General features: G+C 53.2%; 1 protein-coding gene across 12 annotated transcripts in view; it reads right to left on the bottom strand.

The window, feature by feature from the left end:
* Positions 1–11730, bottom strand: part of STRIP2 (striatin interacting protein 2) — a 35123-nt gene that overhangs the window by 22752 nt on the left and 641 nt on the right. For 5 of the 12 annotated variants that reach the window (XR_005932503.1, XR_005932505.1, XR_005932504.1 and 2 more), the window contains exons 1-15: positions 10462–11272; positions 9327–9401; positions 9089–9223; positions 8772–8892; positions 8303–8371; positions 8091–8197; positions 7846–7973; positions 7313–7498; positions 5841–6064; positions 4435–4500; positions 3717–3780; positions 2555–2626; positions 2183–2257; positions 837–934; positions 173–299 (exon numbers count right to left, since the gene is read on the bottom strand). Coding sequence is in view for 5 of the 12 variants with exons in the window: in XM_041123856.1 (XP_040979790.1) it covers positions 173–299; positions 837–934; positions 2183–2257; positions 2555–2626; positions 3717–3780; positions 4435–4500; positions 5841–6064; positions 7313–7498; positions 7846–7973; positions 8091–8197; positions 8303–8371; positions 8772–8892; positions 9089–9223; positions 9327–9401; positions 10462–11095 (2181 nt within the window). In the remaining 7 variants the exon portion in view is untranslated. Of the gene's footprint in view, positions 1–172; positions 300–836; positions 935–2182; positions 2258–2554; positions 2627–3716; positions 3781–4434; positions 4501–5840; positions 6065–7312; positions 7499–7845; positions 7974–8090; positions 8198–8302; positions 8372–8771; positions 8893–9088; positions 9224–9326; positions 9402–10461; positions 11284–11730 lie in introns of those variants that run through there. The other 7 variants (XR_005932508.1, XM_041123859.1, XR_005932506.1 and 4 more) reach the window with 5 other exon arrangements.

Here is an 11730-nt window from a genome sequence, read left to right as displayed (position 1 = left end):
GCAGGCAGGTTATCCCTGCCTGAGTAACCCTATACAAATTCTGGCCCCGGGGCTAGGGTTCCCTGCTACAGACAAGGAATCTGCAGTTCCTTGTGGAAACCCTTCCTGGTGAGGTCTTTTAGGAGAGGGTTTATCAGGACACACCGGCTTGGCAACCCTTCTCTACGCTCACCTGGTAGATGTGGTTCAGCTTGAAGTGCTTGAGGAGCAGCAACAGCAAAGCCGAGATGCTCTTCACGATGATCTCTTTGTGTCTGTTCACATCAATCCCCAGTTTCATGCTCTGAAGAACAGTGATGCTGGGTTGGAGGGAAAGAAGGTAACAGCACAGTGGGTATGGGAGCAAGGAGGACTAAGGGACTGTTGACTTCATATTCATCTGGACAGGCTCTACAGAAACAGGGACCTTCGCTTCCCCCGGGACTCCTATTTCCATCCTCTCCTGCCTGGTGACACCAAGTGCGTTCAAAAATGGAAAAAAAAGCTGATTGCCCTCCACCAGCAATCCTGGGGGAGCGGTATGAAGGACACCTGCCATATGCTCACATATCTTTATGATTTGTGTCAATTAGCATGATTTTATGATTTGTGTCACTTAGCTAGCAGAGCACAGCAGCTGCCGACTGTGCTCGAATTGTTATGCTCCTAAAAAAACAGCATCAATTCCTTGGCTTTCACCTCTCTGCCCTGGTGGCAACAGTAGCTTGCACCTATCCAACGAGGCCTCCCCAAATCTGGAGCCCCCCGAACTCATCGGCAAACCCCAGCTCTCCTGCTCAGTCCAAGACTTCGTGGCAAAACTGGGATGGCTAGTGGGCCCATCCTCAAGGACTTACGGCATCTCTTCAGGCAACACGTCTGCCAGGATGTTGATGGAGTCGGTCTTGGCTTTAGAGGTGGGCGCTGCAGCAAGAAGGATCTTCAACAAAGCTATCTGCAGAAGAGGGCAGGCGTGGAGGGATGCTCCCAGGAAGGAGCATTCCTTTCTTCTCCTTCACTTGCTGAAACTGGGCAACTTCAAGCCAACTCTATAGGGTTTCACCAGCCCAAGGTCCGCTCACTGTGATGGACCAACTATGCCAGCTCAACCTCTCCTTTTATACCCTGGACAGACAGACTGAGTGTGGGGAGCATGGCAGCTCTGTTTTAGCCTTAAGGCATCATGAGCACCTGATCTCTAGTAGTATGGATAAAATAATGCAAGGGACACCTGGAGCTTAATGCATTTAAATATGTGTTTGTCTCTCCCTACAGACAGAGTGCACGTGACCCAGTTAGCATCTTAGAATCACAGAATCACAAAATGGTTTGGGTTGGAAAGGACCTTAAAGATCATCTAGTTCCAACCCCCCTGCCATGGGCAGGGACACCTTCCACTAGACCAGGTTGCTCAAAGCTTCATCCAACCTGGCAACATAGCTGAATTTCAGGACACGCATTGTATTCCTCTGGGAATCTCTTGGGGCCATGGGAAGGCCACAAGGGATGTCCCTGTAAGGAAGGTCATAACTTACAGGCTCTCCACACTTTGAATAGCTGTTGAGAGCACAGCCAGGTTGGAAGAAACCTGAAGGTGTTAACACCTTGTTTGCTGAGTGACGTAAAGCACAATGATGGTTTAGTTCGGTTCCTGGCCCAGCAAGCCATCACACTTGGAGATCAGCATGATATTGTAACAGAAAGTTAATCTCAGCAAGAAGGACAAAAGCTCAAGGGACAGTGAAGTCCCTAGGTTGCTTCTTGAGGCCAGAAGTGAAGATGCCTGCATCAGTGTGTGACAACTTGCTGGTAAATACTACAGCTCACACAGCTCAAGAGATGACACAGGGCCATCCCTGACTGGTTCCCCTCAGTGTCCGGAGGGCAGGAGCCAGTTTTGTGCTCCCACCAATGTGGACGACTTTGTTCCTTGTTCCCAATCCTCCACGCGCATCCTATTTTCCAACCACTGACCTGTCTCCAACCATTTGACCGTGTCCCTGGGTATCTATATCCCTTGATCCTCTGAATCCCTTCTCTTGGACTGTACTTTCCACCCAACTCTGCTCTGGATTCCCACCAAAATCTCACCATTCAAGTCCTGAACACACCCCAGCAGCCCCGTGCTGAGCTCTGCTGCTCACAGATTGGCACCCTTCCCCACTCAAAAGCTCTTCTTTACTTTTAAGAAACACAGGCTTACCATATACTGGGGGAGATTGTACAACATTGCTCGATACAAGATCTCACAAGGGGTTTCTTGGACTTCCTCTTCTCCCTGGCACAGAGAAACATTAGAAACAAGGGAAAATTAAGTATTTCCAGTCCACACACTTGAGATATATCAGTCACCTCCATAAAACCCAGCTTGGGGACTTAATGATGGACACAGCTGCATGCTGACTGCAGGAAGCTCCAGGCCTTTCTCCACTGCTACATACAATCAAGATAGGGACTTCTAGAAAAAAGAGCACCCCAGGTATGTCCTAAGGATCACAGAGAACGTATGGATTTCTATGACACCTCGGAAATCTTCCACACGCCTATCTAGTGATGAGGTGCAGCAACTTCTTACCAGAGACATGGGGCACTTCTCCAGCTCCTCCTCGTTCTTTATCTGGACATCTGAGATGGAAACGTACTTGTGCTGGCAAAATACACAGACAGAGGCAGAGCGATATCACAACTGAAGGATGAAACACAGTCAGCGATGATGACGACAGTTGCTGATTTAAGCAATATCCGAGTTAGGTGTACAGGTCACAGCAGATACATGGAGAACTCATCTTTGTGTGGGACATCCCTCGGTCCCTGAAGCCCCTCACACATCATGCCTCTGATTACTTCCACCTACTCCTTCTAGGATCTCTCCGTAAGTAAATGGAGAGGGACAATCACCTCCAAAAGGCAATCCAGACCTTAGATAGGGTCAGTTGGCCTCTGGAGGTGTCTCACTCCATGTGGAGCAGTGCAGGAGCCAAGGCTAGCCATGCTTCCCCCTGGGAACAGCACAGGTCTGGGCATGTACGTCCAAACCTATTTCTGAAAGTCTGTCACCTTCAAAGCAAATGCTCACCAGGACGCAGTAATGCTCTACCTCGGATAAAGGGAAAGTCCAAGTGCTGGACAATCTACTTGGAATGCAGTGAGGACTCAGTTTTCCATTTTTTGCCCCAATTCCTGCAAGAAGCTCCAGAAACTTTTCCGGTGACAACTAACAAGAAGGGATCTTCTTACTCCTTCCAGTAACTGTGTTTCAGCCAGAGGTTAGACGTGAGGATCCCACACCACATGTGGGGGATATCCAGCCCCTCTCAGCTGTTCAGATCTTGACTGGATTTATCAGATTGACTTCCAAAGGCAGTGAGAGCAAGAGCTCAGACCGAAGGCATTGCTGTACATAAGCTGAAGAGGAGCAGAAGACTAAATTCACATGAAACATCTACTGCGGGCTGAGAGCATACATCTGAGGAACTTGAAACTCGTTATAAGTTCTGTATCACAAAGTTTATGTGTATGAGACTTGACGCCCTGCAATCCCCCTATGGCCCTGATGACCTTGGCCAAAGACTTCCCCACTTCCATGAGATCCCCACAGGTCCGATCCCACCTCAGAGCATCTGCTGAGTACCAGGGAGCAGAAATAGTAAAGGATGAGTTTAGACAAGCTGACTGTCGCTCAGCGAGGCTTTCTGGGCTGCTTCATCCAAGTGCTGCGTGTGGAGCTACCATCTTACCTGCTTCAGTGTCTTCACGCTTTCATGGATGGGCCGTGGTAGCCCTATCAGGGTTTCGGTGTCTCTGTGGGGGATGAAAGAAGGTAAGTACGAGGCTGGGAAGAAGATCTGGGTTTAACACTTCCACGTCATACAAGGTAAAAGAGGGAGCCTGCAGTCCACTGAATCTATGGAACGCGTCCCGGATGGGTCAGGAATCGGGAGGGGTGTTGGCGTGGGCTGCCCACCCTCCCACCTCCTCCCCAGCAAAGCCTGCACAAAAGAGGGGCAACACCAGGGTGAAGAATTGGGGTGAAATCAGGTCTCTGCATGGAGCCAGCTTGAGCCCAGCACTGCACCTAAAAACGAATGTACCCTGCTGGGCCCATGCCAGGATGACTCTGCACCTGCAGCTTGATTTATTCACAAACTGGGTAATTTGCTGTGGATACCAGATTGTCCCAACTCCCTCCCGCATCAAACCAGTCTCTGGCTTGGGCCAGGGGTCACTGATTCTGGGCTAGGTCTGATTTTTATTAGAAAGAGGTCCTTGGAGACCAGCAACTCCAAGAACATGTTTTTATAACGCCGAGCGCACTGCTGCAGCTCCAGCAAAATCCAGCATTGCGCCGCATCATCCTGAGCATGCCTTAGGCTGGTTCAGTTGAGAAAAACCTAAGCTCCGTGGATACCTCCCACCAGCTAAACTGCACTGATGGGAGCTATGAGACAGACTCACTGTCCCAGCGTGAATCCGATGAATTTGTTCCTGCTTGCTTCCAGGAAATGCTCGATGTCTTTCTGTCTGATGGAGCAGGAGGGAAACAAAAACAAGGAGAAGGTTGGAAAATAGACATATACCAGATTACAGCCTACATTGCTCAGAAAGGCCAGCAGTGTGAGACCAGCAAGAACCTTTGAGCTTTCTAGGATTGATTTCTAGGGGTCTTAATAGCAGTGGACTAGAGCCGCTATTGCTCTCGTTGGTTGGGAGCAACGTGAACCAAAACCATTTGTATTTGCTGTGCAACTCCATGGGAGTGTGCAAATGGAAAGGAGTTCTCTACGACCAGCACCTTTTTATCCACCTTCTGTGCTCCTAGCACATGCATCTTCAAGTGGCATCTGCTCACTTTGAGCGAACAAATGTTGTCTCCGCAGTCTGGCAGAGCACGTGCTGCTCCAAGAGAGCAAGCTGACATCTTGTCCACCTTGGGCATCTTTCATGAGAACTGGTCAGGGTCTCAGCACTACAAGTAGGACATGAACCGTAAGCCAAGGCTCTCACAGGCAGAAAGAAACCCAGCTGGATATCCAGGCACCAGCCAAGAAAAACAACAGTCATTTGATTTTGAAGCGGAGAGCATTAAGTTACGTGGAGTAAGGTGGCACTGCATGTGTGGAGACCCACATGGGAAACCGATTCTTGCCGTGTCCCTGCAAGGAGTGCTCTGCATAGACACACTTAACCCTGTCACTGCTCCCACATCAAAAAGATGTATTTGCTCCTGTGATTTAAAGATACTGAATTAAATCCAGGCTTCAGATCAACAGCGAAAAAACTTGCGTGGATTAGAGGGAAGGGGACAGAGGATTTCACTCTCTTTTCCTAATCCTTCCCCTGTATCACATGTAGCAGAACTGGTCTTAGGAAGGGAAGGCACCAACTTCTTTATCCTCAGATGTTTTTCTCCAATTTCTTACCTTAAAGCAAGGCCATTCAAGAAGGCTTCATCTGGCCACACAAGAGTCCCAGTCAACAAGCAAGAGGCAATGTCATTAACCAGTTCCCAAGACGATTAGCCTAAGACCTTGCCCTACCAAGATCCATTGGTGCCACTTTGGAAAGCTGACCCTGCTCCCACAGCACTCCAGCACAAGCCTCCTTCCCAGTACAACCTGGGATGTCCAAAATGGGATCGCCACTTATTGGTCAAGCGTGGCCATGCTTGGTTTGTAAAGCCTGGGGAAGAGCTCAGCTAAACCCAGTCCAGAAAGGACCAACCGAGACAAAATAAGAAGGGGAGTCACTTCAATTCAACTTGTCAGAGGCCAACAAACTTGCCACAGACTGATATTCAGCCTGCAATGAGCTCCAGGACAGGTAGGGCTGGGAAGGATGGCAACGAAACCAGATGGATTTACCTGACTTTGGGGGCCCAGGGGAGCCCTTTGGGGAATGACACCCTTTCGATAGGTGGGCGCTGAGCAGGCATCGTGGGGATAATCGCGTCCCGCTCCATCAGGTCCAGTTCCCCCTCAATCCCGCTGTCCACATCATCGTTCTCCTCTTCGTCAATTCCTGCTTCATCATTCTTGAAGGGGTCTCTCTCATTGTAGATATCCAAACTGTCTTGCTTCACCAGGGGCTGCAGCAGAAGGGGAAGGAGAAATTCAAGTCACTCCATGCACTTCATTTCCCTCCCAGCTGCTGGCACCAGGCCTCTCCATCCTGGTAGGATCATGCTCCCAGATGTTCCTCAGGTGAGGCTTTGCTTCCTAGCTGTTGCCACCAGAGCCTGGACAAGGAACAGCCCCCTGTGTACCTCTAACCTTGCTGTTCTTGGAGATGTGACCCCATTTTCCACCTTAACTTTTGGAGCTACCATCTGACATCTCTCCCCTAGCAAAAGAGGTGTTTTCATCCTCAGACCATAACACAGCAACTCCAAGAGCAGAGCTAAAAAAAGACGAGCTTGCTGTGAGCAGTTTGCTGCTCAGTGCTTATCAGCCCTTTGCCATAGGGTCAGGATGTCCTCTCGCTTCCTCCGGATCAAGTGCATCGCAGGGCTGATCTGCCGCAACTCAAATTGGTGGATGGAAAACTGGACATGAGCCAGCAATGTGCGCTCACAGCCCAGAAAGCCAACCGTGTCCTGGGCTGCATCAAAAGAAGCATGACCAGCAGGTCGAGGGAGGGGATTCTGCCCCTCTGCTCTGCTCTGGTGAGACCCCACCTGCAGTACTGCGTCCAGATCTGGGGTCCTCAGCATGGGAGAGACATGGACCTGTTGGACTGAGTCCAACTGAGAGGAGGGCTGGAGTGATCAGAGGGATGAACACCTCTCCTGTGGAGATAGGCTGAGAAAGTTGGGGTTGTTCAGCCTGGAGAAGAGAAGGCTCCGGGGAGACCTTATAGCAGCCTTCCAGTACCTAAAGGGGGCTTATAGGAAAGATGGGGACAAACTTTTTAGCAGGGGCTGTAGCGATAGGACAAGGGGTAATGGATTTAAACTAAAAGAGGGGAGATTCAGACTAGATGCAAGGAAGAAATTTTTTTACAATGAGGGTGGTGGAACACGGGCCCAGGTTGCCCAGAGAGGTGGTCGATGCCCCATCCCTGGAAACATTCAAGGTCAGGTTGGACGGGGCTCTGAGCAACCTGATCTGGTGGAAGATGTCCCTGCTTATTGCAGGGGGGTTGGACTAGATGACCTTTAAAGGTCCCTTCCAACCCAAACCATTCTGTGATTCTGTGAAACTGGAACACACAGGAGCACTTGCGGGGGGGAAAAGGAAACACGCTCCCAAGCACAGGCTGGCATCCTTGAACGGATGATGGTCCCCACTGGAAAAGCATCCCGGGCTGTGTGCGCGGAGGATGAACCTGCTCTTACCCTCCGGCTGCGGTGACCGCGCTTCTGCTGCTGCTGCTCCGTGAGCTCGATGGAGTAGGTGGGAGGCGAAGCGGCGCGCATGCTGCGCATCACCTGGATGCTGTCCTCTGGCAAGGGCGGCAGCCCCAGCTCCTCCCGCTTCCTCACCTTCATCGCCTGCAGGGCTTCAAATCCACCCAGCGTGAACTAGGGACCAACAAGAGAGGTGAGAGAGCGGGGAGCGGACATCCCACCTGGACTGCATGGCTCTTCTGGGTTTCCAGAGGAGCAGTAGTTTGAGGCCATCAAACTGGAGAGGTGAGGATGAAGAAACCACGTCACTGGTTCATTCTCCAGAATTCTCCCCCAGCCCATGTCCTCTGCATGGCTCAGCCCACCCTCGTCCCAGAAGAAACTGTTTGCCTTGTCTCAGCCTCTTGTGCCATCCTAAATAACCTTGCTACGGTTGGATTGAATAGTGGGGAACATCCAGGCTGCATTAGCACTATTCCCAAAATGACCAGTTTCTGGAAAAAGGAAGGGTTTGCACCCACCAGAAGCACCTTCCAGAGCAGGAGCAGGACCTTCTTCATGGGGAAGTGTGGAGCGTGACCACTGCAGAACTTGGTCACCATCGTGAAGAGCAGAAGAGCAAAGGGCTCTTCAGTGTGCACGGGGAAACCTGGTGGAGAGAGGGACCAGAAGCAGGTTCAGAGCAGATCCCCCATCCCTGAGGCCTCACCGCCGGTCCAGCACGACAAATGGACCTCCTTAGGGCACAATGAACTTTGTGGCTCACTCAGCTCCAGCCTGAAGGTCTCCCGGCAGCTTTTCCACTCGGGGGGATCCGTCTCCTGCTCCACACGGATGTTCTCCACCATCAGGTACATGACACTGAGCAGCACCCTGCCGGGACAGCACGTCAGGCAGGTGATGCTGCCAGCGAGAGGACACTTTGTCCCCCCCAACAGCCTCCACCCAACGTGCTAGCGGGGGGCAGAGAGGACGTACCTGAGCTCCGTGCTGTCGGCCAGCGAGATGGCCGGCTTCCTCAGGGCGCTGCTGCAGGCCTGGCTGTTGCTGCGGGGAAGGGGACGAGCTCAGCGCCAGCCACCGGGCACGGGCTGCTCCTCACCCTGACTCCCAGCCTATGTCTGCAGCGGTGGAAACACCACGCCGGCGGACGTGCCGTGGCTGCGGCACCTCCCCTGGTCCTCAGTGAGGAGGAGGAGGAAGGAGAAAGAAGAGGGCGAGAAGGATGGGGAGAAAGAAGATGAAGAGTAGGGCAAGAAGGATGGGGAGAAAGAAGATGAAGAGTAGGGCAAGAAGGATGGGGAGAAAGAAGATAAAGGAGGATGGAAGAAGAGGGTGAGGAGGATGGGGAGAAAGGAGATAAAGAAGAGGAGGGTAAGGAGGGCAAGGAGAAAGAATAAGATGAAGAAGAGGACAAGGAGGGTGAGGGCAGTGCAGGTCGTCTCACTCAATCTCCATGTTGAGGAGCTCCAGGAAGGCAGTGAAGGTTCCCAGCCGGTACAGGAGGAAGCTGTTGTGCCGAGACCAGTGCAGAACATCCCCTTCATTATCACAGTCTCCGAAGACACCTGGAGATGACCAAAGGGAGGCACTGGTTAGGGAGGAGTTGCCTTTGGACCCCTGGAGCACGCGGGACCATCCCGGGAAGGAGCTTCACTGCACCGATCTGGCACAACCCCAAGAGAAGGCTTCTCCCAAGCCCCCATGCCGAAGCCAGGCAGCGGATAGGTGGCCACATCCAGACACGGGGGATGTGGTCCTTACCCTGTGCCAGGTAGAGGATGGCCCGTGCTACTTTGAGCCGCTTGTCCCTGTTGACCACCTCCAGCCCATCCAGCAGGCGCATGACGTAGGCCTTCTGCTGAGCCCCATCCAGCTCCAGCCACCTCCTGCCCTGCACTGGAAAGGGGACACGACAACCAGCCAGGTGCCTCCCCGGGGGTCCCGCTCTCACCCAGGGGGGCTACCCCGAGCCCTGGGGTGCTGAGCCCAGAGCCGGTACCTTGAGCGTGAAAATCCTCCTCGAAGCATCTCCTGTTGGTGCTGAGCTCGGGCTCCTCGGTGTAGCTGTACAGTTCTGATGGAGAAAGAGGTCAGCAGGGACCCGGAGGGGTTTCACCCTCCTCCTCATCACCAAATTCCTCATGGGGCTCTGAAACATCCCTACGCACCCGAGGAGACACGGGGCAGAGACCTAAACTTAGCCCTGAGCTCTTCTGCAGCTCCAAGGGGCATCTTGGAGCCACCCAATGCTACCAAACTCATCATTTTCATCCTCGTGTCCGGGCTGGGCTGTTCCCACGCTCCTGCCCACAGCGACAGTGCTCGAGCTGCATCTGTTATTTCACAGGGGCTTTTTGGGGGGTAATTTTCTGTCCCAGTTATGGCGGTTTGCAAAGGGAGGGACTGCAGGAGCACCCAGGCAAGACCTGCACTGATTTCACACCCAGCAGCTCAGATATTTTGGGAGCTGCAAATAGGGGCTGGACTTGGAGGGAGACGATGTTGTGCCTGTTCCTATATAATTCCTACCTGTTCCTGTATAATTCCTATAGGTCCTATGGTGCTGAGCAGCACCATGGGGGACTGAAACGGTCCTGCAAGGGAGGAGTAAGGGTCCCTCGAAGAAAAAATGTGCTTCAGCCGGGCCAGCTCGCACAGCTGAGACACACACAGCTAAAAATAGCCTCTTAGCTGGTCGAGATATGCTTGGGACCCCGAGGGTTACGGGGCAGAAGCAGCCGGAGTCGCTGCATGGCAGGAAGATACAGGACGAGGACTCGACCCGTTGTGGCACCCGCGATAAAGGGTGACAATTCCCAGCCTGGGCTGTGCCACCGGGCACGCCACCCATCCTCCCACCCCCTGCACGCCCGTCATCGTGTCCCGAGTAATTCGGAGCACGGGGTAATCCCCGTGCCCCCACACCTCCCTTTTGCTCATCCCCGGGGAGCGAGTGGTTCTCTATTAATAAATCCCTCTTGCTCTATTACAGCAAGGATGATACCACTCGATATCCATCCCGATTCCCGCTCGCCCGACTCCCCAAGGGATTTTTATTTTTTTTATTTTTTTTTTTTTTTCCCTCCCCGGCAGGCACCTATTAATAGCATCCCAGCACCCAAACGCCATTTCACCTGCTAACTCAGCGCTGTGGCTGTCGGCATCCCTGTATTCGAACTCCAGGTTGGGGCAATCCACCGAGCCCTGTGGAGAGTGGGTTGGGATTAGCGGGGGGGGGGCTGGCGCATCCCCATGGATATTTCGGGAGGCAGGATGGCTGCCAGCGCTCTCAGCCTTTGCATTAAAGCTCCTCCAGCCACTGGAGCAGTGACTCGTGCACGGATGATCTTGACACTGGTCTCCAGGGCTCAAGCGGGACATCCACGCGAGGCTACTTAAAATACCGTGCAAATTTGGAAGGCGAATGTAAAAATAGCATTTCTCAAGTCCCAGGGAAAGCAGAGGCAGGACCCAAAGTGCCAGTGAATACTCAGTGCATTTCAGAGCCCCAAATAGGCTTAAAAACAAAGTCTGGGGGCTGGTTTGAAGCAAAGGTGCCTGGGAGGATGCAAACCCCCTGTGCTCGGTCCTTAGCATCCCAGATCCGACAGCTTTCGGGGCCGGGCTTTGCCCTTTTGAAGCCGGTAGGATTGTGGATCTCCCCCCTCCTCCCCTGCGGATGGGGAACTGGAGCATGAAACTTCGCCGGAGGATTACGGCAGGGCAGGGAGCGGGCGGCCGCAGCCAGACGAGACCCAACGCTGGCATCGTGCCGCCGTGCCCCGGGAAGGGAACACATGAATGGCTAATCAACTAAATTAACATAATTTCTCATTCTGAGTCCCAGCATCCCTTCTCGGCAGCCAGGCTGGAACCGATGCTCATCGTCATGATTAATATTGATGACCCCGGAGGACGCACAGCTCCGAGCTGAGCCCAACTTGCTCAGAAAACGTTGGTTTCTCACCCAATTTTTGCAGCCAAGCCGGCGGGGCAGTTGGAGGAGCTAAAGCCGAGGAGGAATTTGGTGAAGCGCGTGCAGCGCTAATCCGCTTGGTGAGACCGAGCCAGAGGAGAAAAGCAACCCCCAAATTCACGGGCAGGTCTCGGGGGCCACAACTCGGGCACTGTCCCCCGGGGAGAAGGGACCCTTTTTTGGGTCAGCCGTCCCCAAGGATTCCCTCGACCCGCAGCTCCTTGGTGGGGAAGCGAGGTTTTTCCCCTCCTCTGCTCACGGGGGGGTGTCCTGTGGTGGCTTTACTGTGGCTGGGGACATCAGTCGTGGGTCGGATGCTGGTGACCTCAGCCCGGTCCTGCTTCCCCCGCCTGGCACCCACGAAAAGCCGGACGGGTGCAGCCGGGGCAGAGCAGCGGCGGTGATGGAGCCCCGGGGGGGGATTAGT

Source organism: Aquila chrysaetos, chromosome 5 (genome assembly GCF_900496995.4).
Source record: "Aquila chrysaetos chrysaetos chromosome 5, bAquChr1.4, whole genome shotgun sequence".
NCBI lineage: Eukaryota > Metazoa > Chordata > Aves > Accipitriformes > Accipitridae > Aquila > Aquila chrysaetos.
The sequence above is the reverse complement of the archived record's forward strand: the minus strand, read 5'-3'. Positions and strand labels throughout refer to the sequence as shown.